Below are 26,855 nucleotides of genomic sequence, written 5' to 3'. Positions count from 1 at the left end.
AGATTATATGTTTTAATATTCAATAATAATAAGAAATACAAATGTTAAACTAAGTCGCTCTTGATAAGAGCATCTGCTAAATTACTAAAATGTGTGTGTGTTTTGGGGGGGGGGGGTCTGCAGGATCCACTCAAATGGACTAGTGCCCACAGAAAAGAGTAGACTGCCCCTTTTGACTCTGAGCCCAAACCTACTTTCCCCATAGACTCACATACTGTGCATATACTGCATGCTATACACACAGAGTATACCAAACATTAGGAACACCTTCCTAGTATTTCGTTGCGCACCCCCCCTCAGCCTTAGAACAGCTTCAATTCATCGGGGCATGGACTCTACAAGGTGTCGAAAGCATTCCAAAGGGATGTTGACTCCAATGCTTCCCACAGTTGTATCAAGTTGGCTGGATGTCCTTTGGGTGGTGGACTATTCTTCATACACACGGGAAACTATCGAGTGTGATAAACCCAGCAGCGTTGCAGTTCTTGACACAAACCTACCATACCCTGTTCAAAGGCACTTATGTTTTTTGTCTTGCTCATTCACCTTCTGAATGGCACACAATTCATGTCTCAATTCTCTCAAGGCTTAAAATCCTTCTTTAACCTGTCTCCTCCACTTCATCTACACTGATTGAAGTGGATTTAACAAGTGACATCAATAAGGGATCCTAGCTTTCAACTGGATTCACCTGGTCAGTCTGTCATGGAAATGTTTTGTATACTCAGTGTACATCTCCTGTCCTGTTTTTTTAATAGATGTCAAAGTGTGCAAGTTTACAATTGACATTCTGTTTCTGTAAAACATATGACAGCATTGACATTTTTTTTGCATTGTTGGATTATTTTGGGGTGGAGATATTTTGTAGCTGAGATTTTGTTTTTGTTTACTTTTTCAGCTGGTGCTGTATTCCCATTCAATGAGGAAAGAGTTAGCCGGGATGGAGTTGATCAGAACTCTGCAGTTATCGGAGGTGAGTTGGAGCAGTAACCAACTCGCCTACTATACAGGGTTGTTGGTGTTTTTAAAGGTCATGTTCCTCATAATGTCCGTTGTACTTGCAGGCATCATTGCTGTGGTCATCTTCACCATCCTCTGCACCCTGGTGTTCCTGATTCGCCATATGTTCCGTCACAAGGGCTCCTACCACACCAACGAGGCCAAAGGGGCAGAGTCTGCGGACTGTGCCGATGCAGCCATCATTGTCAATGACCCCGCCTTCACAGAAACCATCGATGAGAGCAAGAAGGAGTGGTTCATCTAATCGGACATTTACATTTTGGTACTGGGCAGAGGTGTGCCCATTGCTCTTCGCTGTGTGAAGGCAAGGCTTTCTTTGATGAGGGATGAATGATGTGTCATTGTGGACTAGGGAGATGTTCCCATGGACAAGATGTGTGCTTTGGCAGGCTTGTCTATAATGTACTTACATTGAGTGAGGAGTTTTGTCAACATGATATCAATCATTCACATGGAGCCATTATTTCAATGACTGCATCCACTGAACTGAGAATGGGGGAGAATAAATTATATTACTTTTGCATTACAGTTGATATGTCTTAATGATTTGAGCTTTGATTGTAGAGATGTTTATGCCTGCATTTAGTGGGTCAAGCACAAACTGTATACTTATATTTCCTTCGCTGCCAAATGAGACCAAATGAGTTGCTTAGAGACAAGAATATCCCTACAGTTTAAAAAACACAAAACTAAATGTCACAGACATTGACATTTGATTGTATTGTAATGTGTTAATTTGATTGCACTGCAGTCCTTTTTGTGTGTATAATACAATGGCATGCTTCAAGATTATTTCATCCCTTCATTGCACCATTCCACACAGTAACACTTGTATTTTCTCACGAATGTGTATTTTGTCTCGCCAATTCTTTTTTTTGTACCAAATTATTCAGCGTGCTTTATCTGTTTTGCCCAGTCTTGCTACATGATGGTTCTTCCTGGAAAGATTGTAATCTGGTATGAGATGACAGGTTCACATTTGGGGACATTGTGACATTTGTGACTTTTGAAAGGGAATTGCTATGATATTGTTATGAAAAGGTTTATAGCACAAACAAGCATATCAGTTATAGAAATGACAATATCTGGCTTAACCCAACGTGCCTTCAGGGTTCAGCCACTTAGCCTTCTGTTTTGGACTATTTCATTATGGGCCCACTGACTGTCCCTTGAATATCTAACAATATAAATACTAAGGCCAATAGGGGCGTATTTATGATCGTTACTATTTGCTGAAAGGAAAATTAAAGAACATGGCTTAAGTTCAGCTGTCTCCATGGACAGTGATACACTACAGTCGTGGCCAAAAGTTTTGAGAATGACACATTAATTTTCAAAGTTTGCTGCTTCAGTGTCTTTAGATATTTTTGTCAGATGGAATACTGAAGAATAATTACAAGCATTTCATAAGTGTCAAAGGCTTTTATTGACAATTACATGAAGTTGATGCAAAGAGTTAATATTTGCAGTGTTGACCCTTCTTTTTCAAGCCCTCTGCAATCTGCCCTGGCATGCTGTCAATTAACTTATGGGCCACATCCTGACTGATGGCAGCCCATTCTTGCATAATCAATGCTTGGAGTTTGTCAGAATTTGTGGGTTGTTTGTTTGTCCACCCGCCTCTTGAGGATTGACCACAAGTTCTCAATGGGATTAAGGTCTGGGGAGTTTCCTGGCCATGGACCCAAAATATTGATGTTTTGTTCCCCGAGCCACTTAGTTATCACTTTTGCCTTATGGCAACGTGCTCCATCATGCTGGAAAAGGAATTGTTAATCACCAAACTGTTCCTGGATGGTTGGGAGAAGTTGCTCTCGGAGGATGTGTTGGTACCATTCTTTATTCATGGCTGTGTTCTTAGGCAAAATTGTGAGTGAGCCCACACCGTTGGCTGAGAAGCAACCCCACACATGGTCTTAGGATGCTTTACTGTTGGCATGACATAGGACTGATGGTAGCACTCACCTTGTCTTCTCAGGACAAGCTTTTTTCCAGATGCCCCAAACAATCGTTAAGGGGATTCATCAGAGAAAATGACTTTACCCCAGTCCTCAGCAGTCCAATCCCTATACCTTTTGCAGAATATCAGTCTGTCCCTGATGTTTTTCCTGGAGAGAAGTGGCTTCTTTGCTGCCCTTCTTGACACCAGGCCATCCTCCAAAAGTCTTCTCCTCACTGTGCGTGCAGATGCACTCACACCTGCCTGCGGTCATTGCTGAGCAAGCTCTGTGCTGCTGGTGCCCCGATCCCACAGCTGACTCAACTTTAGGAGACGGTCCTGGCGCTTGCTGGACTTTCTTGGGCGCCCTGAAGCCGCCATCACGACAATTGAACCGCTCTCCTTGAAGTTTTTGATGATCCGATAAATGGTTGATTTAGGTGCAATCTTACAGGCAGCAATATCTTTGCTTGTGAAGCCCTTTTTGTGCAAAGCAATGACGGCACGTTTTTCCTTGCAGGTAACCATGACTGGCAGAGGAAGAACAATGATTCCAAACACCACCCTCCTTTTGAAGCTTCCAGTCTGTTATTCAAACTCAATCAGCATCACAAAGTGATCTCCAGCCTTGTCCTCCTCAACACTCCCGTGTTAACGAGAGAATCACTGACATGTCAGCTGATCCTTTTTTGGCAGGGCTGAAATGCAGTGGAAATGTTTTTTGGGATTCAGTTAATTTGCATGGCAAAGAGGGACTTTGCAATTAATTGCAATTCATCTGATCACTCTTCATAACATTCTAGAGTATATGCAAATTGCCATCATACAAACTGAGGCAGCAGACTGAAAATTAATATTTGTGTCATTTTTACTTTTGGCCACGACTGTATACACGCTCTTAATTAATGCCTGAACCTGTATGGCTTTGTTGGCATCATGTGGTACTATGTAATATTTGACTGTATATGATTGTTAGAGTACAGTGAGGTTGTATGTTTAATGTCTACTAATTTTATTTGTTTATTTTCAGAATGCCCCACAATATTAAACGGTTCTCTCTTACAAGTGCCAACAAGACTCAAGTATGGTTTCTTGTCAGCCTTTCCCACATTAAGATGCTCTTTTTCACAGCATGTGGTTTGGGTATTTATGTGATTAATTCAGAGTGGCATAACACAGACAACACAGTGTGTGCGGAAGACAAGAACTGGGGGATTAGAGAAGCTAAGGGGAATGTTGACAGCATGAGAGAGAGTAATGAAAACCTTTGCAATGAACATGAAATTATTAGCGGTTACTGCTGAAGGCTGTAACAGCATTCTGCAAACTGAAGGCATCCCTCCTTACATATAATGCCAGCGTTCCACATGCCCACAGCAATTTGGTAATTGCTTCATTGTTTGTTGTTGATATTTTGTCATGTAGGCTATTATGAATCAACACAAAACCCTCTGCATCTCGCAAGGCTCCAGCTTGGTTTATTGTTGTAAAGGGGAGTAAAACTTTGATTGTGCTTCAGATAGTTTTGCTCATTTGAATTTGGGTATCACATACTGTATGTAGTAATAGTCAAGTTGCAACTATCACAATAAAGCTCACTATTTTATAAGCTAAAATAATCAGAGGACATAATTTTACTGTAGAGCAACACTATGACAAAGCATGAGCTCACGTCAGACTAATACTTCAATATTATAGCATAGAGGATATCATAGAACAATATAGCATACTGATATTATGGAGAATACACTTTTTAATTATGTTGCATTACCCGTAGCATATGTGTTGCTGATAACCACTTGTCAAATGAACGATTGGCATTAGATTTCAAATGTCATTGTTTGATACATTTTTTACTTTCATTAGCAGCATGATATGTAAACTAAAAACAGTACCACATTGCAGTACAATATATTTTACATTAATTATTTGAAAATATTTTGTATGTTTCTGAGAGATGATGTGCAAAAGCCTTTTTATAATATATTTTAATTTATTTCATTACAATTAAATGGCAGTTATTTTTATTACATTGTGTGAAAAACAAAAATTGTTAAAATTTGAGATCATGTCCCCCAAAATGCATTTAATTTGTTATTTATGTTCAGTATTGTATGTTAAGCCTGAGATTGCATACATAATGTGATTTTGTCTTAATATAAATCATTAAACAAGCCTTGCCATATAAAGAGTGTGGTTGCTTTATCATCAGATGTCTCCCCATCAGAACCTTACCCCCCCCCCTGACATTTATGGTAGACACTAGCCTGGTCCGTCAAACTATGCTGGACCTAGCCTTTTGGGGGCCCTTAGTGAAATTTGGTTGGGAGGGCCCCCACCTCGCAATAAAAGATTTTAGTGGCCCCTCTCTTGACAGTGGAGAAAAACATGCTTTAAAACTAACAAGTTTTCTGCAATTCTACACATTTTGCCATGGGGCAATGAGAAAATGTAATTTTATAAAAATTCCTACAATTCTACCCATTTTACTATCGAGGGGATAATATGTTTTTTTTCTTCCAGTTAAGGCAAATTTCCTGCAATTCTACACAGTTTGCCATGACTTACACCATGTTAATCAAATATCTGAGTGAGAGTGACCAACGTACCCGGTGGGTATTTGGCTATGATTACTATAGATTTAGATAGCTGACTAGACTAATTTACCAATCTAAAAATTGTTAGCTGACATGGCTAATTGAGTGACTGACAAAGAAAAAATGCTGATACACAACCAAATGTCAGAATTGCACCTTGTGTATTATACTATTCTTACTCTCACTAGTAAGTTATGACCTGACTGAATTCCTAAAATGAGGGGCCCTAAAGTCACTTTTGGCTGGGGCCAGCCCTGCATAAAATCAATACTAATATCATTAATTATAGGATGTTTCAGAATATAACGACAAATTGTATTCTGTTGTAGTGGCATACATGATTATCAATCAGTTTTCATTAGAACCTTGACCTTCTCACAAATCATGCTGTTCCATGCACAACATACAGTATGTCCATTATAATCAGCCGTGCGTGTCCGGAACCTTAAATTCCACTCAAATACCATGGGACATGTTTCTGCAAACACATTTGTAAAGTGTTATTTCTATGCACTGCCGCAGCTATTGTTGTGGCAGTGAAAAGTACATAATTTAGAGGGAAACGGGAATGTGTCTTTGAAAAGGAGTATTCCAATACTTTACTCAGATTAAAAACGTAATATTTGTTTCTAATTGGTACTGTTTTGTTTCATTTTGAGTCAAGAACGAGCACTACTACTACACGATGGTAAGCTAAAGTCAGCTGGCTAGCTAAGCATAACGACAAATCACCAGTGAACTTGGATATTATTCTAGCTAGCTAGTTATACAAAAACGGAACACACACACACACACGACTATTGTGTGTTGTATTTATACAGAGAACACTGCATGGCTGTTTATCCGTAACGTTAATTGGCTTCTGTGGTCAGGTAGCTTAAGTTAGCTCTAGCGTTGCGCCTGAACAGGCCTCATTTCTCACGGTAACGTTAGTTAGCCTGATAGTTCACTGGCTAATACCATGTTAGCTAAGTTGGTTATAACTTTTGTCAATCCAAATTTGCAGTTTATATTATGGACTATTTTGTTTAAGTTACTAGCTAGCTAACAGTACACCAAGAAAATGCAATGCTAACGTCAGCTAGTCAAAAACATTGCTAACTGCTATGTTTGCTTACACTGCACCACTAACCAGGTTAATATTTCACGTTTAGCCATGGCAAGCTAGATAGCTAATGTTAAGTTCAGAAGCTTCCTTGGCAAGCTTGTGCATGGAGACTACAGGTGTAGTAGCTAGCATTATTGCCAGATAAAGTTCATATTTACTGTACAAGATATTGCCTTGGACTAGTTAACTATCAATATCAAGTTTTGCAAATAACAAAAAGCTAGCTAACAACATACAGAGAATAGGTATATTTTGGATTGCAAGCCAGGCATTAGCCCCTCAAAGATTGTTTGCCACCAGCTCAGTGGCAATCATTTTGGCAAAATATACTGTCCCTATCGTTGTAGCTTCCTCTTTGCTGCCCACTTATGTTAGGCTACCTCTTTTCAGTGTGTTTGCTGCTTAATCTGCATCTTTTGCCTTGGTTAGAGACAACACTGTCCCTGTGATAAATTGATGAATACTTGGGCCTGGACTGAAATGGTAATTATCTTGAACAGTTGGTTATTTAACAATTAGCCCCAAAACTTATCTTACCATCTCATGTTTGTCATTCATGCACAATACTTGCAGTATTCTCATAAGATATGTTTAACTTTAGTATCCAAGGATATCATTATATACACTTTGATTAGCCTATATCATGGTTAGGCAACCCTGTTCCTGGAGTGTCACAGGTACTGTTGGATTTTTTTCCCCTACTAGGCACTAGACTTAACTACTTAATAACTAAATGATCAGTTGAGTGATTGCCTAAATTCAAAACACCTGGTCTTCCAGATCAATTAAATCAATAACATGAAGTGCCTGCTCCAGGACCAGGGTTGTGCACCCCTTGTGTATTTTATGTCTATGGTTGTATTCTAAGACTTAGTAGAATCTAAGTTAACATATTTACATATACACATGTAATGAAACAAGGTCAGGTTAGGCCTCATCTTGAAATCATAGTTCTGCACTCTTGTCTACTCTTAAATTATTAGTTTTTTTCTTAGTGATTTCTCTACCTTCAATGTATTATTCAATATCACTTGAATGATCTCCTGCTCCATGCCGGAAATCAGCCCTGCCTACCCTGCACAGGTTTAACAACAGGAGCCGAGAGCAGTAGGGTTTAGGTTTCAAGCTGAAGGAAAGCCAAATCCAGTCAGCCGTATTCCCCCAGCCAAGCTGCACTGGGGTGGGCAGACACACTCACTGACACTGTAATGTAGTTACAGTATTCAGGACCAGTGAAGGTCAGATCTCAGATCTTGGGTCTTGATCAAGGGGAGGCTGGAGTCAATATAACACTCACTAGACTAATCTCTAACAATATGTCATACATTAGCACCTGGATAGCAGATACTAGCTTTATATGGCAGGGGAACTATTCCAATCATTTTGCTGTCTACTGTAGTCTACAATGGAAGCAGTTTCAAGTGCAAATACTCATGAGCTAGATCCTAATACATGTTTTTGTCCAAGTCATGATTTTTTTCAATTGAATGTCAACATCAGTTATTGCAATCCCAACATTCTACAATGCAAGATTTTTGCTTACACTTCAGGGCCTGCACTATGTGACTTATACAATGTGTTCTCCTTTCTTACAATGTGTTTGTTTGCAGGTTTCTTGGCAGGATGCTCTCCTGATTGCTACTTGAAGGGGGTCTTCCACAATCGTCTGCCACCGAAGAGAAGACCCCACCTTGTCTCTGTGTTACATTGTGGCCTCTCTTCATCACCTTATGGAGGAGTAGCTCTTGACGGTTTCATTACAAGCAATAAAAGAAGACGTGGCACGGAGCAACTGAGAGGAGAGCAACAACAAGCAAAGAGACAATGTCATCCAACAGAAGCCAGAACCCTCATGGGCTCAAGCAGATTGGCCTGGACCAGATCTGGGATGACCTGCGAGCAGGAATACAGCAGGTGTACACCAGACAGAGCATGGCCAAATCACGATATATGGAACTGTACACGTATCCTTCCACATAAATACACTCCCAGGCTTCTCTGACTGTGTGCTTCCAAGTGTGTCTCTTTATTAAGGGCAGTTTTTATGGCTGACACCAGCACAGGTTTGCCTCAGTTTAAAGCATATTTGGGATAATCCATTGTCAGTATTTTAAGTTTCTACATTTATGTTTTTGCCTTTACCCACCACCCAGACATGTTTATAACTACTGTACCAGTGTGCATCAGTCCAATCAGGCCCGTGGGGCAGGGCCCCCTCCATCCAAGCCCTCCAAAAAGGCCCCAACCCCAGGAGGGGCCCAGTTTGTGGGCCTGGAGCTCTACAAGAGACTCAAGGAGTTCCTCAAGAACTACCTGACCAACCTGCTCAAGGTAATGCTCTGTTCTGTGCCTTTTTTAAATGGACTGAGGTCAATGAATCAATTAAATGAATTGGCCTGCTAGTTAATTCTCCATTGGCCCTTCCAGTAAAGGTTAAAAGGAAGTATATCAAATGTCCTACCACGTTTGCATGCTTATCTCTAACTACAGTGGTATATGAACCCTTTTGAATTACCTGGATTTCTGCATAAATTGGTCATAAAATGTTATCTGATCTTCATCTAAGTCACAACAATAGACAAACACAGTCTGCTTAAACTAATAACACACAAACAATTATAATTGTTCATGTCTTTATTGAACACACTGTGTAAACATTCGCAGTGCAGGTTGGAAAAAGTATATGAACCCTTGGATTTAATAATAGGTTGACCCTTCTTTGGCAGCAATAACCTCAACCAAACGTTTTCTGTAGTTACAGATCAGACCTGCACAACGCTCAGGAGGAATTTTGGACCATTCCTCTTTACAAAACTGTTTCAGTTCCACTATTCTTGGGATGTCTGGTGTGAACCACTCTCTTGAGGTCATGCCACAGCATCTCAATCGGGTTGAGGTCAGAACTGACTGGGCCACTCCAGAAGGTGTATTTTCTTCTGTTCGAACCATTCTGTTGTTGATTTACTTCTTTCTTTTGGGTTGTTGTCCAGTTGCATCACCTATCTTCTGTTGACCTTCAATTGGTGGACAGATAGCCTAACATTCTACTGCAAAATGTCTTGATAAACTTGGGAATACATTTTTATGTTGATGATAGCAAGCTGTCCAGGCCCTGAGGCAGCAAAGCAGCCCCAAACCATGATGCTCCCTCCACCATACTTTACAGTTGGGATGAGGTTTTGATGTTGGTGTGCTGTGCCTTTCTTTCTCCACACATAGTGTTGTGTGTTCCTTCCAAACAACACAACTTTAGTTTCATCTGTCTACAGAATATTTTGCCAGTAGCGCTGTGGAACATCCAGGTGCTCTTTTGCAAACTTCAGACGTACAGCAATGTTTCTTTTGGACAGCAGTGGCTTCTTCCATGGTGTCTAATGAACACCATTCTTGTTTAGTGTTTTACGCATTGTAGACTTGTCAACAGAGCTGTTAGCATCCTCCTGAGATTTCTGTAAGTCTTTAGCTGACACTCTAGGATTCTTCTTAACTTCATTGAGCGTTCTGCGCTGTGCTCTTGCGGTCATCTTTGCAGGGCAGCCACTCCTAGGGAGAGTAGCAACAGTGCTGAAATTTCTCTATTTCTAGACAATTTGTCTTACCTTGGACTGACTTTTAGAGATACTTTTGTAACCCTTTCCAGCTTTATGCCAGGCAACAATTCTTCATCTTAGGTCTTCTGATATCTCTTTTGTTTGAAGCATGGGTCACATCAGGCAATGCTTCTTGTGAATAGCAAACTCAAATTTTCTGAGTGTTTTTATGAGGCAGGGCAGCTCTAACCAAAATCTCCAATTTTGTCTCATTGATTCGACTCCAGTTTAGTGGACTCCTCACTCCAATTAGCTTTTGGAGATGTCATTAGCTTAGGGGTTCACATACTTTTTCTAAAGTACACTGTGAATGTTTATCTTATGTATTCAATAAAGACAAGACAAATACAATCATTTGTGTGTTATTACTTTAAGCACACTGTGCTTGTCTATTGTTGGGACTTAGATGAAGATCAGGTGAATTTTTATGTAAAATGTATGCAGAAATCAGGTAATTCCAAAGGGTTCACATACTTTTTCTTGCCACTGTAAATATCACTATTCTCCTCCCTCTGTCCCCATCTGCAGGATGGAGAAGACCTGATGGATGAGAGTGTATTGAAGTTCTACACACAGCAGTGGGAAGACTACAGATTCTCCAGCAAAGTGCTGAATGGTATCTGTGCCTACCTCAACCGGCACTGGGTCCGGCGCGAGTGTGACGAGGGGCGCAAAGGGATATATGAAATCTACTCCGTAAGACGACCCGTTTTTAGTTTTTTTGTTGACCATTTAAGAATATGAGATTTAGGTTTTCTCAATTGTATGCATTACTTCATCCTTTCCTCTCCTTTCAGCTCGCGTTGGTGACATGGAGAGAATGCCTTTTCAGACCTTTGAATAAACAAGTGAGTATCTGCTCAAATTAGCTGTGGAAAAGTTATTCCCAGCCTTAGTTGATTATGATACATTTTGTTGAAGGCATGATCCTAAATGTGTCCCCCCCCAACTAAGGTCACAAATGCTGTATTGAAGCTCATTGAGAAGGAACGTAACGGAGAGACTATCAACACTAGGCTTATCAGTGGAGTCGTCCAGTCCTATGGTAGGTCCTGGCATATTGTAATGGTGTGTTCAACCAATATGGAACTGTTGTGAGATGTGATGTCATGGCTCTGAAATTATGTTGGTTGATAGTGGAGGTTGTGTGTCTTTCAGTTGAGTTGGGTCTCAATGAGGATGATGCCTTTGCCAAAGGCCCCACGTTGTCAGTCTACAAAGAGTACTTCGAGACTCAGTTCTTGGCGGACACCGAGCGCTTTTACACACGAGAGAGCACAGAGTTCCTGCAACAAAATCCAGTTACTGAATACATGAAAAAAGTGGGTTATGAAACCAGTGTATTGAGCTAAATAGATGTATCAGTAGCCTTTTGTTTAGTGTAAAAAATTACAGAATCCCCCTCTCTTTCCTCTTTCTCCATCTCTTTCGGTCTCTCCCTCGGCTCTCTTTCTCCTTCTGTCTCTCTCTCAGGCTGAGGCGCGTCTGTTGGAGGAGCAGCGGAGGGTGCAGGTGTACCTCCATGAGAGCACGCAGGACGAGCTGGCCCGCAAGTGTGAGCAGGTGCTCATTGAGAAGCACCTGGAGATCTTCCACACAGAGTTCCAGAACCTTCTGGACGCTGACAAAAATGAAGGTATGGAGGAGATTCCAAATCGCAATTGCCAGCCAGACATGCCTTTTTGCTATTGCCAGATTTGTGCTTTATGTACTTTTTGTACATTTATACATTGCCTAGAGAAATTATTCATACCCACTTATTTATTCCACATTTTCTTCTTACATCATGAATTCAAAATTGATCAAATCTATTTGTTTTACCCATCTACACACAATACCCCGTAATAACAAAGTGAAAACATGTTTTTAGAATTTATTGAAAATGAAATACAGATCTCATTTACATACGTATTTACACCACTGAGTCAATACTTTGTAGAAGCACCTTTGGTAGTGATTACAGCTTTGAGTAGTCTTTGGTATGTCTGTATTAGCTTTGCACATCTGCATTTGGGGATTTTCTCCCATTCTTCCTTGCAGATTTTCTCAAGCTCTTTTAAGTTAGATGGGAAGCGGCAGTGAACAGCAAGTCTTTCTGACGATTTTCAATGGGAATTAAGTCTGGGCTTTGGCTCAAGGACTTTCACATTCTTGTTCTGAAGCCATTCAAGCATTGCTTTGGCTATATGCTTTGGGTCATTGTCCTGTTGGAACGTACATTTTCAAGGTCGGTTTCAAGTTTTAATGTCACATGCACAAGTACAGTGAAATGCCTCTGAAGCAGGTTCTCATCAAGGATTTGCCTGTATTTGGCTCCATTTATTGTTCCCTCTATCCTTATCAGTCTCTGTCCCTGCTGCTGAAAAACACTTCTGCCTTCAGCTCCTCAGCAATGTAGAGACCAGTGTGTCTGTTGTCCCTTGTGTCTGTGCTCTTGTAGAATACTGGTTGAGGTAGTAGAGATGATGTAGTTAATTATTCCTTGCCAACGAACATTCGTCCACAGAGATGATTGCAATAGTCTGCTTTTATGATTTGCTTGAACTTCACTTGAACTCTGAATCGAGCAAATGAGTATATAAAGCATGTCTGGTTGGAGGGTTATGCTGGGCGAGGAACATTCAGAATTCTCTTCCAATATACATTGCCTGTGAGAATCAGAGGTGAACCAGTTGCATACACAGCTCGAGCAAGACATTCATCACCATTTCTCTGACTACGTTCCTCCATTGAGTAAAAAAACCTTCTGATTCCAGGAGGACCATGAGCTGTTGCTATCGATAACGTGTCTGATTCATAATTTTCACCTGGAATAGAAGTACAGGGACTTTTGTCAGAGGTTTCTTGTTGTGAGCGCTGAGGGAACTTTATGCACTTGGCCAGATGATTCTGCATCTTTGTTGCATTCTTCACATATGATTTGGCACACTCTTTGCAAATGTACACAGCTTTTCCTTCTACATTAGCTGCAGTGAAATGACTCCACACATCAGATAGTGTCCAATGCATTTTCCTGTAAAGATTAGAAAAAAATGTGTAAAAAAAACCCAAATACAATTCCATGTTAGATAAATAGTTAGTTAGATTAAACAACTCCTTTGTAAGATAAATGTTTTAAAATGAAACGCGTATGGAAACAAGTGAATTAACACTCCTCAGTTGGCAGGCTCAAGCAAGCTAAAAACCACATGGTAGCAAGAACTAACTAGCAGAAATTGTTAACAAGTTAGAAATGATTTAAACACACTTTGCTGTAGGCTACTATTTACTAGTTAACAAAAAATCATGTATGTCATATAAAATACATTCACCCCACCCAGTATTGTGTTTCAAAACTTACCAGAAAGCATGTGGTCTTTGGCTCAAACAGTGTAGTAGTGTGGGCTCCATAGCATCTCATAAGTGTGCAAGATCTTGAGAATCAGCTGTACATGTGAATGGAAAAGTGCACTGCACATGTGATGGAAGAATGCACTGTGCATGCAGAGGGTTGCAATTCCATCGAATTGGGGATAGTTTAACCAAAATATGCCACAAGAATTAGAATTGCCTTGTGTATTCCACAAAAAAAAGGTTCACTGTTATTTAAGAAAAATTTCCCAAATTCCTTGGCTTAACATCCCATGGAAAATTTCCGAAAAAGTTCCAGAAATTTCCAGAAAAGTTTCCAACCCTTTGCAACCCTAACCACAACTACCCTCGGTATTATTGGCCAATGTGCAATCATTGGAAAACAAACTGGATGATCTACGATTAAGACTATCCTACCAATGTGACATTAAAAACTGTAATATCTTGTGTTTCACCGAGACTTGACGACACGGATAATATAGAGTTGAATGACGACACGGATAATATAGAGCTGGCTGGCTTCTCCGTGTTTCGGCAGAACAGCAACGTCTGGTATGACGAGGGTCGGGGGTGTGTGTATTTGTCAATAACTACTGGTGCGTGATGTCTAATATTTAAAAAAGTATTGAGGTAATGCTCGCCTGAGGTAGAATACCTCATGATAAGCTGTAGACCAAGAGAGTTCACATAAGTATAATTTGTAGCTGTCTATTTACACCACAAACCGATGCTGGCACTAAGACCGCACTCAACGGCTGTATAAAGCCATAAGCAAACAAGAAAATGCTCATCCAGAAGCAGCGCTAGTGGCCGGGGACTTTAATGCAGGCAAACTTAAATCCGTTTTACCTCCTTTCTACCAGCATGTCACATTAGAAACCAGAGGAAAAACAAACCTAGACCACCTTTACTCCACACACAGAGACACATACAAAGCTTTCCCTCGCCAACCATTTGGCAAATCTGAACATAGTTCCATCCTGATTCCTGCTTACAAGCAAAAACTAAAGCAGGAAGTACCAGTGACTCGCTCAATACAGAAGTGGTCAGATGGCGCGGATGCTACGCTACAGGACTGTTTTGCTAGCACAGACAGGAATGTGTTCCGGGATTCATCATTGAGTAGTATACCACCTCAGTCACTGGCTTCATCAATAACTGCATCGACGACATCCCCCCCACAGTGACCGTACGTACATTTCCCAACCAGAAGCCATAGATTACATGCAACATCTGCACCGAGCAAAAGGCTAGAGCTGCCGCTTTCAAGGAGCGGGACACTAAGCCGGATGCTTATAAGAAATCCCTCTATGCCTTCAGATGAACCATCAAACTGGCAAAGTGTCAATACGGGACTAAGATTGAATCCTACTACACCGGCTTTGATACTCGTCGGATGTGGCAAGGCTCGAAAACTATTACTTACTACAAAGGGAAACCCAGCCACGAGCTGCCCAGTGACGCAAGCCTACCAGATGAGCTAAATGCCCTTTATACTCACTTTGAGGCAAGCAATACTGAAGCATGCATGAGAGCACCAGCTGTTCCGGAGAGCTGTGTGATCACGCTCTCCGTAGCTGATATGAGCAAGACCTTTAAACAGGTTAAGATTCACAAAACTGTGGGGCCAGACGGATTACCAGGATGTGTACTCAAAGCATGCGCGGACCAACTGGCAAGTGTCTTCACTGACATTTTCAACCTCTCCCTGGCCGAGTCTGTAATACCTACATGTTTCAAACAGACCACCATAGTCCCTGCCCAAGAAAGCCAAGGTAACCTGCCTACAATTATTACCGCCCCGTAGCACTCTCGTCGGTAAACATGAAGTGCTTTGAAAGGCTGGTCATAGCTCACATCAACACCATCATGCCAGAAACCCTAATCCCACTTCAATTCGCATACTGCCCTAACAGATCCACAGATGACGCAATCTCAATCGCACTCCACACTGCCCTTTCCAACCTGGACAAAAGGAACACCAATGTGAGAATTCTGTTCATTGACTACAGCTCAGCATTTAACACCATAGTGCCCACAAAGCTCATCACTAAGTTAAAGACCCTGGAACTAAACACTTCCCTCTCCAACTGGATCCTGGACTTCCTGATTGGCCGCAACCAGGTGGTAAGGGTAGGCAACAACACATCTGCCACGCTGATCGTCAACACTGAGGCCCCTCAGGGGTGCATGCTTAGTCCCCTCCTGTACTCCGTTCACCTACGACTGCGTGGCCAAGCATGACTCCAACACCATTAAGTTTGCTGACGACACAAGTGGTAGGCCTGATCACCGACAACGATGAGACACCCTATAGGGAGGAGGTCAGAGACCTGGCAGTGTGGTGCCAGGACAACAACCTCTCCCTCAATGTGAGCACGGCAAAGGAGCTGATCATGGACTACAGGAAAAGGAGGGCCGAACAGGCCCCCATTCTCATTGATGGGACTGAAGTGAAGCGGGTCGAGAGTTTCAAGATCCTTGGTGCCCACATCACCAACAAACTATCATGGTCCAAACACACCAACACAGCTGTGAAGAGGGCACAACCTTGCCTATTCCCCCTCAGGAGACTGAAAAGATTTGGCATGGGTTCCCAGATCCTCAAGTTCTACAGCTGCACCATCGAGAGCATCCTGATCTGTTGCATCGCTGCCTGGTATGGCAACTGTTCGTCATCTGACCGTAAGGTGCTACAGAGGGTAGTCCGTACGGCCCAGTACATCACTGTGGCCAAGCTTCCTGACATCCAGGACCTATATATTAGGCGATGTCAGATGAAGGCCCAAAAAATAGTCTAAGACTTCAGTCACCCAAGTTATAGACTGTTATCTCTGCTAACGCACGGCAAGCAGTACCGGAGCGCCATGTCTAGGACCAAAAGGCTCCTTAACATCTTCTACCCCCAAGTCATAAGAGTGCTGAACAACTAAACTAATCAAATGGCCACCTGAACTATTTACATTGATTCCCCCCCCCTCTTTGTTTTTACACTGCTGCTACTCACTGTTTTATTATCTATGCATAGTCACTTTACAAATTACCCCTGCACATTGACTCAGTACCGGTACCCCCTATATATAGCCTTGTTATTGTTATGTAAATGTATGTTACTTTTTGATTGATACATACATATATTTTATATAAAAAATTATCAATATTTCATTAACTCTTTCTTGAACTGCGTTGTTGGTTAAGGGCTTGTGTGTAAGAATGTCAGTGTTGTATTTGGAGCATGTGACATGCATTGTCATTCTCTGTCTGTAGACCTTGGGCGGATGTACAATTTGGTGTCCCGGATCACTGATGGATTGGGAGAGCTGAAGAAACTCCTGGAGACGCACATATATAACCAGGGCCTTGCTGCTATAGAGAAGTGTGGAGAAGCAGCTCTCAATGTAAGAACTACAATGGATTTAATGGTTAAATGTACGCATTGTGTTTTACCGGTTCACATCTTTATTAGAATAATCTGAGACGGTCCTCTCTCCAGTTCACTTGGGTGTTCCTTGACTTTGTTTTCATTTATTTCACCACAGGATCCCAAAATGTATGTCCAGACCATCTTAGACGTCCACAAGAAGTATAATGCTTTAGTAATGTCAGCGTTCAACAACGATGCTGGTTTTGTTGCTGCTCTGGACAAGGTATGTTCATATTTTACTATATTTTGTGGTGTTAGTCATTTTCAGACGGTGTCACACACACTTACACTGTTGTTGTTCTTGTTAACTTTGAACACCCATTGTTTTGTCTTCACAGGCCTGTGGACGCTTCATAAACAACAATGCTGTAACCAAGATGGTGCAGTCATCCAGCAAATCCCCAGAGCTGCTGGCTAGATACTGTGACTCTCTGCTGAAGAAGAGGTGTGCCTCCGCTCTGGCACATTCACTCAATGCATAACTCAGAACCACAGTTTGATATTCAAGTCTACGTACGCCTGAGACCAGTAGCCAGCACTCCAGTATTGCTATGGACATTTGTTCTGAAATGGTTCACATTGACTAGAGTCAATACGACGTCTACTCTTCTTGTGGTTTTAATAGACACTGCTAACATACAAGAGCAGGATGTCTGATTTTAAATGAAATTATTTTCTTTCTTTTTTTGCACAGCTCAAAGAACCCAGAGGAGGCAGAGCTAGAAGACACACTAAACCAAGTGGTGAGTTGGACTGCTTTAAAAAAAAAATATATATATATATATTTTTCTCAGCTGCCACACTGGTACTGCATTTTATACATTATCTGGTTGTCTGGAGTCGACAGGATGAAAAGTGGAGCTTCTGCACTGGCTGCCTTCCATTGTAGACCCAATATCCTCCCCCTCATACAGCCCGGCGTTGCATTTTAGTTGGTTTACAAGATGTGGTCTCTATTCACAACTATCTAACTGTTATGTGTTCTCTTCCCTAGATGGTGGTCTTTAAGTACATAGAGGACAAAGATGTGTTCCAGAAGTTCTACGCCAAGATGCTGGCTAAGCGGTTAGTCCATCAGAACAGCGCCAGTGATGATGCTGAAGCCAGTATGATCTCCAAACTAAAGGTACTATACCACAAAAAATGTGTTTACCTCATGACTATGTTTCTAATTTGGCATTTTCAATGTGATATTGACATTACATTGTGATTGGTAACTAGAGTTGTGCAGTTTGTTTATTGTACAAATCTGTTAGATATTCTCTGGTTGCTCAGTCTTTGGACTGTGTTTTACCTGGGATCAGCTGTCCTAATGGAATGTCCTGCCCTCTTTCCCAACAGCAAGCGTGCGGCTTCGAGTACACCTCCAAACTCCAACGCATGTTCCAGGACATCGGAGTCAGCAAAGACCTAAATGAACAATTTAAAAAGCACCTCACCAACTCTGAGCCTTTGGACTGTGAGTATATCTGTCTGTGACTCTGATATGCGGTGGGACATTGTCCCTGATTCTGTGATTCATTATGTGATGACAGGAAGGATTTTCTTAATCTCGGAAACCCGGTTACCTGGATTGATTTAATAGGTCCCTGGTTTTTCCCAACCAAACTTTAAAACAATCACATTGAAACAAATAACTATTATAAGAAGATTGCTGATCTGTTTTCTGTGTGTGTGCGTCTCAGTGGACTTCAGCATCCAGGTCCTCAGTTCTGGTTCCTGGCCCTTCCAGCAGTCCTGTACATTTGCCTTGCCCTCTGAGGTGAGAGACTAACTGATCCCATCCACAGTGACCCAATTTACTGACATTGATCACTGTTTTACTCACTGTTCTCTCTTTTCTTCTCTCCTACCCTCATTCAGCTGGAGAGGAGTTACCAAAGGTTCACGGCCTTCTACGCCAGCAGACACAGCGGGCGCAAGCTGACCTGGCTCTACCACCTGTCCAAAGGAGAGCTGGTCACCAACTGCTTTAAGAACAGATACACGCTGCAGGTGATTACAGGTGTTGTCTGATCAGATAAAATATGAATATTTCCTCTCAGACTCTAATAAGTTAGGGATTTTCATCAACCATCACTGTTGAACAAACATACTGGTGTGTGCTGACTATTAACAAGAAAAAATGTATGAATCAACAATATGCATGGAGCGGAGTTGTCATGGTATCCTCTATTATTGAATGGTTTTGACTTATTCCCTGTTGCTCCTCTTGTCCTCTCAGGCTTCTACCTTCCAGATGGCCATCCTATTGCAGTACAATGCTGAGGACGTCTACACAGTGCAGCAGCTCGCTGACAGCACACAGATCAAGATAGTGAGTACTGACAACTCAACGGTATCTAGTTGGCTATAGACAGAGAGACTATTCTCTTTGATGGATGGTCTTTCAAAGGAAGACATTATGCTCTTATGGGAATACAAAACATTAAGAACACCTTCTCTTTCCATGACAGACTGACCAGGTGAATCCAAGTGAAAGCTATGATCCCTTATTGATATGATCCACTGATTGTAAATGAAGGGGAGGAGACGTGTTAAAGAAGGATTTTTACAATTGAGACCTTGATTGTGTATGCGTGTCATTTAGAGCGTGAATGGGCAAGACAATATTTAAGTGCCTTTGAACGGGGTTTGGTAGTAGATGCCAGGTACACCGGTTTGAGTCAAGAACTGCAACGCTGCTGGGGTTTTCACGCTCAACAGTTTCCCCTGTGTATCAACAATGGTCCACCAGCCACTCAACATGGCCCAGCATCCCTGTGGAATGCTTTCGATACCTTGTACAGCCCATGCTCCAACCAATTTAAGGCTGTTCTGTGGGTAAAGAGGGGGAGGTGAGGGTGCAACACAATATTAGCAAGGTGTTCCTAATGTTTGGTATACTATGTGTATAAGCTGAAAGCAACAGCCCACTATCTGCCTTATACGTTGCCTGTTTTGTTTTTGTTCTCACCAGGACATTTTGGTGCAGGTGTTGCAAATCTTGTTGAAGTCCAAATTGCTGGTAGGTTTTATGCCTCTTATTTTCAGATAATCTACCAAACAACTCCAGTTGCTAGGGAGCCATCAATTAACTATTCTCTGAAACTTTGACCCAAGCAATGTTCTGTTGTGTAGGTCCTGGAGGATGAGAATGCAAATGTGGATGAAGTGGAGTTCAAACCAGACACCTTAATAAAACTCTTCCTGGGATACAAAAAGTGAGTGATTACACACACCATGTGATCAATATAGATCACAAACCTGCAAATTGTGGAACAAGATATTCCAAATTGCTATGTTACTGTACTGTAACAGATTCTATGAACTGTTGCTAATAGATTTTGATTTGAATCTATACAGCAAAAAACTTCGGGTGAACATTAACGTGCCAATGAAGACAGAGCAGAAGCAGGAGCAGGAAACCACTCACAAGAACATAGAGGAGGACAGGAAACTGTTAATACAGGTGCACTGTACATCACGCTATTCTATTTTTTCCCCTGATCTAACTCACACTACATGCTGCCACTGTCAACATTACTCACCTTGTCAAGCATTCAGTCACACTCACAAAAATCTGTCTATTGTCTAGCGTGCACAAACAACCTCTCTGGTCTAGAATATTCACCCAGGATCATTTTGGTCTAAACCTGCTGTGTTCTCTCTTTCTCTACCCTGCTGTAGGCTGCCATTGTGAGAATCATGAAGATGCGCAAAGTGCTGAAACATCAGCAACTCCTGGCAGAGGTGCTGAATCAGCTGTCATCCAGGTTCAAACCAAGAGTCCCCGTCATCAAGGTAAATTATGCCGTAAATTAGGCCACGTTAGATGGAAATTTACCTTACCCCAGAGGATTTCTTGGAACCACATACTGTAAATGCAACATCTGCCATGGTAGGAACGTGCTTGTTTGTGTCTTTCAGAAATGTAACAAATCTATACTCTGTTTTTACAATAAGGGTTATTTCCTGTAGGTTTATGGAAACCACTTTCTGTATGCAACATGTGCCATGTTAGTAATGGTCATGTATGGTTTTTGTCTTTCAGAAATGTATCGACATCCTGATAGAGAAGGAGTACCTGGAGCGTGTCGACGGAGAGAAAGACACTTACAGCTACTTGGCTTAAAACCTTTTCATTGTTCTCCACCCACCCACCCTCCCTCCTTTCTTTTTTAAAAAGTTGTCTCTTGAGTAATAAACATCATTCCTTTTGACATTTGGCCAATGTTGTCAGGAATGCGAGCACAGAAGGAGAAAAAGAAGAAAAAAGTTGTCAATCATCATCAAGGTGGTTGCGAAAGCTGGACTTCCCTTTAAACTCTGACATTATGGGATAGCTGCTCGCCCAGTGTTTGTTTGAAGATCCCATCTGAACTGCTCAGGATCGACAGATACATTTTGATATGTAAATATGGACAGAGACCTTTACCTCTTTACTTTTATCTTGCAAAGTTAATAACATACAAAAAAAACTATCAAAACCCTTCACACCGAGGGTTGCATGCTACTGCCTGTCTGCATTTAAGAAGCAAAAAGACGTAATAGATGAGAAGCTATTAAGACACTGCTGCTTTATGTGGCAGTAGCAAATTAAGAACGTATGTTTAAAAAAATAAAAGATGAGTGCAATTTTAGCTGCACTTCCAGAAAGCGATCTGTGTTTGAAAAAGGCCCTTAGAAGTGTAATCTGCATTGTTACCAGCTACCAGAAAAACATTTGTATAGTGTGGTTCACTTTTTTTTTTTATGTATGGTAAATAAAAATTAAAGGTTTCTGTATTCCCTCTGATGGTTTTTATTCCTTCAAAGCTGATGTGAACTTTGGCCTGAGATGTTTACACACGCATCCCAATTCTAATCTATGTTCACTAATTGGTTGTGAAAAAGAGCTAATGTGATTGGTCAAAAGACCAATTAGAGGGGGAAAATATCAGATCTGTGCAGCCTGTGTAAATACAGCCCTGGATATTATAGATCATTGCTGGTTTCTTGATGCTACAATCCATGAATGACCTACTTGGCTGTTCATTGCCAGTCATTTGTAAACTGTAAAGCTTGTCAACAAGATGTATTGTGTGGGTATTAGAACCGAAGGTTGCTACTTTCCCATGATCAGTTTTAATCAGAATGTACATTAATGGCTGTGTTTAGACAGGCAGCCCAATTCAGATTTTTTTTTTTACCACTAATTGGTATTTTGACCAATCACATCAGGTCTTTTTTTCTGATTCGTCAAAAGACACATTTTTGAGAGAGAGAAAAAATATCAGAATTGAGCTGCCTGTCTAAACACAGCCTAAATCACTGAAAACGTTCACATCGTAGGCAGGATGCAGGCAGAAAATGTATGAGATTGGATCTTGGGGTTCTCTTGCCTATTTCAATAATAAACATTGTAAATTAGGCTATCATAATGCTGTTATTTTTTACATTTTTAATTATTTTATGAATGCAGACCCATTTCAGCATACATTTGGATGACTGTTTGGCGGCGTTAAAGCCTTGTTCACACAGGTCTTAATGCTCAAATCAGTTTTGTTTTTCAAACCTGTTTTGGAATACTAACTATCCAAACAGCAAGTGACCAAATCAGATTTCTGTTTGTTCAGACAGCAGTCATTTACTGGCATGGCTATGCTATTGTCATAGTAAATACGGGTGTGTGTACAGTGGTGGTGCTTACATATCCATCACCAAAGATGATGGATATACTTACAAGATACTCTGGCCTAACAATGGGAGTCGTTAGGCACGGCGGGTTGTCTAGCCCCCACCTATCCTTTCTTTGGATTGGTGGATACATGTCATTATTGTAAGCCTTTTTGAATATTTGATGAGGGTTGTTGACATCAACTGCCTGTAATGGAGAGAGATGCTATGCTATTAGCCACATGCCAAGAATATGCATAGCCATTTCGAGACAACTTCTATATAAAGTGTTTTTTCTCAAATTTGCCGGGATGTCACGTGTCCTACTTATATCAGTGCACTCGTAACAACTTAGGCATTACGAACTTCTATTTGTTCAAATAAACCTTGTGTAGAAAATAAGCCATACATTTTTTTGTTGACCAAATTCGACACTTGCATTGACCTCCATACAAAAACGCCTTGCTTGGCAGGTGAAGCAACAACAAAAAATGCCACAAGCTGGAGGAAGACAGATTTTCTGCAGAGTTGGGCCTCTCTGAAATCACTCAGAAGTGTAGCAAGCTAAGGTGACAGCAATGCGTTGCTTTGAATGTTCAAAATCATAGTGTAAGAATACTTTTAAAGCCGTAAAGGATAAGATGATCCAACTTTCAATCAGATTCATTTCTGGCTAGCCACAGTAGTCAACTATCTAGCTAAGTAGGTGTATAGCTTTCTAGCACATTCACTAACTTGTTTGTAAACAATCAACAAGCTAGTTAGCTACCACATGTTCTTGTCCAAATTTCAACAGAGTAGGTAGCATGCAACAAGATGTGTCAAATAACAGTCTAAAAAACACTGGAGGGCAAATAAATCACATTTGACCGTTCAGACACGGGTCGCATGGCCAGGAATTACATTTGAAATGTGGCTTGAAATCTGATTCCATGTGCTTTTTTGCTTTTTAGACTGCAGGAAAAATAACAGAATCTAATCGGATATGCAAATCCATACAGGAAAATTATATATGGGAAATATTAAAAAATATATATAAACATTTTAAAATATCAGGAAAATGTATTAATTAAATATATGTACTTTTTTATATGTATATACAGTATGTGTAAAATACACACACACACCTCACAACCTTCTCTACCCCGATTATAATTTGGAGTCTATTTACCTCTGGTACCTTATGCCTAGATCACACCGACAATGTCATTGAGCAAATAGTACGCAGCATCATCTGGATATGTGTGCAACAAAAGTTTAACATTCACCTTCTGCTACCATTTCTGTCAAGCACTCTATCCATACAGTTAGATGCATACATTCGATAAATCCAACATGTGCGCCACACAGAACGCACTGGAACTGCCTCTGCAACTCAACGCTGCAATGCTGCCAGGCAAACAGAGCGTTCCATTGGAAAGGAATGTACTTCAGGAGTACCAAAACGCAATGACTCTGTGGGTGTGATCGAGGCGTAACCCAATGCTGCAAACGCAGCGTTCCATTTGAAATCAATGTACTTCTGGTGTACCAAAACGCAATGACCCTGTCGGTGTGATCGAGGTGTTAGCATTACAGCCAATTTATGCTTGATCCGAAATGTGTCCAGAGGCGCCTTATGGATGGTGTTATGCCATTGCGACTCTCCAATATTTTTTACCTTTTTATTTATTTATTTTATCAGGGAGTCATACAGAGACCAAGGTCTCTATTACAGATGAGTCCTGAATGACATACATAACAGAAAATACACACATCAATATAAATACAAAATGAAAGCAGAATAAACAAACACATTAATCAGTAATAAGGTCCTCAATCAGCCTTTTGAATTGCGCTAGAAGCACCAAAACATAAAATTCAAGAACATTTTGAAGATTGTTCCTGAAATAAGGTGCAAGAAAACTAAAAGCTGATTTACCTAACTCAGTAGAGACCAAAGGAATTTCCAGAATGAACCATCCCTGAGACCGGGTGTGGTAATTCCTATGTGTAAAGTTTGATAAATATGTTAGGTACAGTGGCAGTTTTTGTAAAAGGGCTATATAAATGAAAACATAGCAATGTATCAAACTACGTGACGTCAAAGAGGGGCAACCAACTTCCTGCTAGAGAATGCAGTGATGAGTACTGAAACTGTCGCCCATAATAATGCACAGTGCGCTGTGATAAACTGCATCTTACGCTTTTAATGAAGTGGCAGCTGCATTCCTATAGATGAAGTCGCCATAGTCTAGGACCAATAGGAACGTAGACTGAATAATCTGCTTTCTACTATTTAGTGAGAGGCAGGACCTATTTCTATAGAAGAAGCCCATTTTTATTCTCAGCTTCTTAACTAACTCATCAATATGCTTTTTAAAAAACAGCTTTTCATCTATCCAAATGCTCAGATATTTGTAAGCAGGGACACAATCAATGGACACCATGGATACCATCTAAAGTACATATGCTTAAATCATCCAAGTAATTTTTATGCGCTGTAGAGAACAACATATACTTAATTTTACCTGCATTCAATATTAACTTCAGGTCAATAAAGTTTTTCTGTAATACAATGAAGGCAGACTGAAGTTCAGATAGAGCCTGGTCAACCATGGGGGCAATAGCATACACAACAGTATCATCGGCATACAAGTTTCTATTACAGTTTTTTTGTCGATATTGTTAATGTAAACAGTAAAAAGTACAGGACCCAGAATCGACCCCTGCGGTTAGCTGAGAATTGATCAAGGATTCTAATATTTTAGCTAGGCAAGAAAGTTTAGAAATAGGGTTATAATTATTTAGGTCACAAGGGTCACCACCTTCGTGAAGATGTAGTACATGTGCCGCCTTCTAAATCTTGGGGATAGTGCCAAATATAATCGTCAGGTTAACAATATGGGTTAAGGATTCAGCAATCGGGGGCAGAAAGCTGCAGAAAAAATGGATCAGCGTATCAGCCCTAGTGTATTTTTTTTAACATTAATATTAAGCAAGGCATCTAGCACATCACAGATAGTAAATTGTTGAAATGAAAACAAAGATTCACTAGAAGTTGACAGGTTAACCGTTGAGTCAGCTAGAGGCTGGCAGAGGGAAGAGCCCTCGATTGACTGACCAGGATCAATTTAAAGCACCATTTCTCTCAAATAAAAAGCCTGCCAAGATAAAATTATGATTAAAAGCAGCACTTATTCCATTCTTCTCAGTTATGATGCCAGAGTCAGACAGAACTTTCTTAGGCAGGGAAGAAGGGGAATTTGTACGCTTCCGTACATATACTGTTTTCCAAAATGTTGTTTATGGACACATCTACAACCAGGAGCTCAAATTTCTTGCGAACAGAAATATTTAAAGATTGGAACGCCATCAAATTAGATTTTACATGTATGGCCACTCCTCCCATTTCTGTAATCTGTCACATCTAAATTCATTAGAATCATTTACTTCAATGTTTCATCAAATACAGAATCATTTAACAATGTTTCAGAGAGAACGAGAATGAGTCCTGTAACCAAATGTCAATTGTATCCATTTTTAAATCAGATTTCGCACATTTATGTGCATTAGCCCAAGCCCCCTACAATATCTAAAGTCAGAGGGGGTATTCAGCTCATTCCCATAAGAGCATAGGGTCATCTGTAGCTATTTGTTGAGTGAGCTGAGACTTTGCCAAGGTCCATGCCAACCACGTGAGAGCAGAGAAGACTGAGCATTTGACATACTTCCTTCAAGTCGCTGGATGCAGTGGCTGGGGCGGGAACTGGGAGAGCAGTGTTGGCAGAGTTCTGTCCACCCAGCTGAAGCTCCTGCCAAAGGAGTGGAGCTGCTGCAGGGGATCGGAATGGCTGCCAATGCTCTATTCTGAGTGTGCACAGGAGGCCTTGGTGTGGCTCCTGTTGCAGGGTGGGGCTGCCATAGGGGGAAGGAGTGTCCCAGGCCTGTTCTGGAGATGGGAGTAGAGAGAGTAACTAAAACTAGCCTGGGAGGGAGGTTGTGGGTGGACTTGAGGAGAGTGGTGTGGAGGGCAGTGTGGCTGGTGAAGCGCCAAACTCTCAGAATGTGAGGGCCGATGTGAATGATACATGGTGTGGACTGCATCATGTGGTGCACTACCCTCAACAGTGTTTTGCCAGACCCTAATGTCGTGGTCGGTGCTGTGAAGAGCTGGGCTGAGTTGAGGTGGGCCTTGTCTGAGAGAGCT

The 26,855-nt window shown here is 41.1% G+C and overlaps 2 protein-coding genes across 4 annotated transcripts in view; both read left to right on the top strand.

Moving 5' to 3' along the window:
• LOC129814048 (contactin-associated protein-like 2) overlaps positions 1 to 5,148 on the top strand; it is a 100,532-nt gene extending 95,384 nt beyond the window's left edge. The window contains exons 24-25 of the mRNA XM_055866811.1: positions 899 to 973; positions 1,065 to 5,148. Coding sequence (XP_055722786.1) covers positions 899 to 973; positions 1,065 to 1,264 — 275 coding nt within the window. The 3' untranslated portion in view covers positions 1,265 to 5,148. The remainder of the gene's footprint in view (positions 1 to 898; positions 974 to 1,064) is intronic.
• Positions 5,149 to 6,022: 874 nt separating this feature from the next.
• Positions 6,023 to 22,420, top strand: LOC129814047 (cullin-1-like). 3 transcript variants are annotated; one of them, XM_055866809.1, is made up of 23 exons: positions 6,023 to 6,244; positions 7,094 to 7,147; positions 8,275 to 8,628; positions 8,818 to 8,995; positions 10,783 to 10,950; positions 11,052 to 11,102; positions 11,209 to 11,299; positions 11,413 to 11,576; positions 11,728 to 11,890; positions 16,873 to 17,003; positions 17,145 to 17,252; positions 17,368 to 17,474; positions 17,724 to 17,772; positions 18,024 to 18,155; positions 18,371 to 18,488; positions 18,715 to 18,791; positions 18,893 to 19,024; positions 19,254 to 19,346; positions 19,989 to 20,036; positions 20,150 to 20,232; positions 20,375 to 20,480; positions 20,699 to 20,812; positions 21,063 to 22,420. In XM_055866809.1, the coding sequence occupies exons 3-23, from the start codon at positions 8,489 to 8,491 to the stop codon at positions 21,141 to 21,143; spliced, it is 2,334 nt and encodes a 777-aa protein (XP_055722784.1). In that variant the 5' UTR covers positions 6,023 to 6,244; positions 7,094 to 7,147; positions 8,275 to 8,488; the 3' UTR covers positions 21,144 to 22,420. The 3 variants fall into 3 exon arrangements, with proteins under 3 accessions (XP_055722784.1, XP_055722785.1, XP_055722783.1); XM_055866810.1 differs by having other exon boundaries at positions 7,055 to 7,147; XM_055866808.1 differs by lacking the exon at positions 7,094 to 7,147.
• Positions 22,421 to 26,855: the final 4,435 nt, after the last annotated feature.

This window comes from Salvelinus fontinalis, chromosome 17, assembly GCF_029448725.1.
Source record: "Salvelinus fontinalis isolate EN_2023a chromosome 17, ASM2944872v1, whole genome shotgun sequence".
Classification (NCBI taxonomy): domain Eukaryota; kingdom Metazoa; phylum Chordata; class Actinopteri; order Salmoniformes; family Salmonidae; genus Salvelinus; species Salvelinus fontinalis.
The sequence above is the reverse complement of the archived record's forward strand: the minus strand, read 5'-3'. Positions and strand labels throughout refer to the sequence as shown.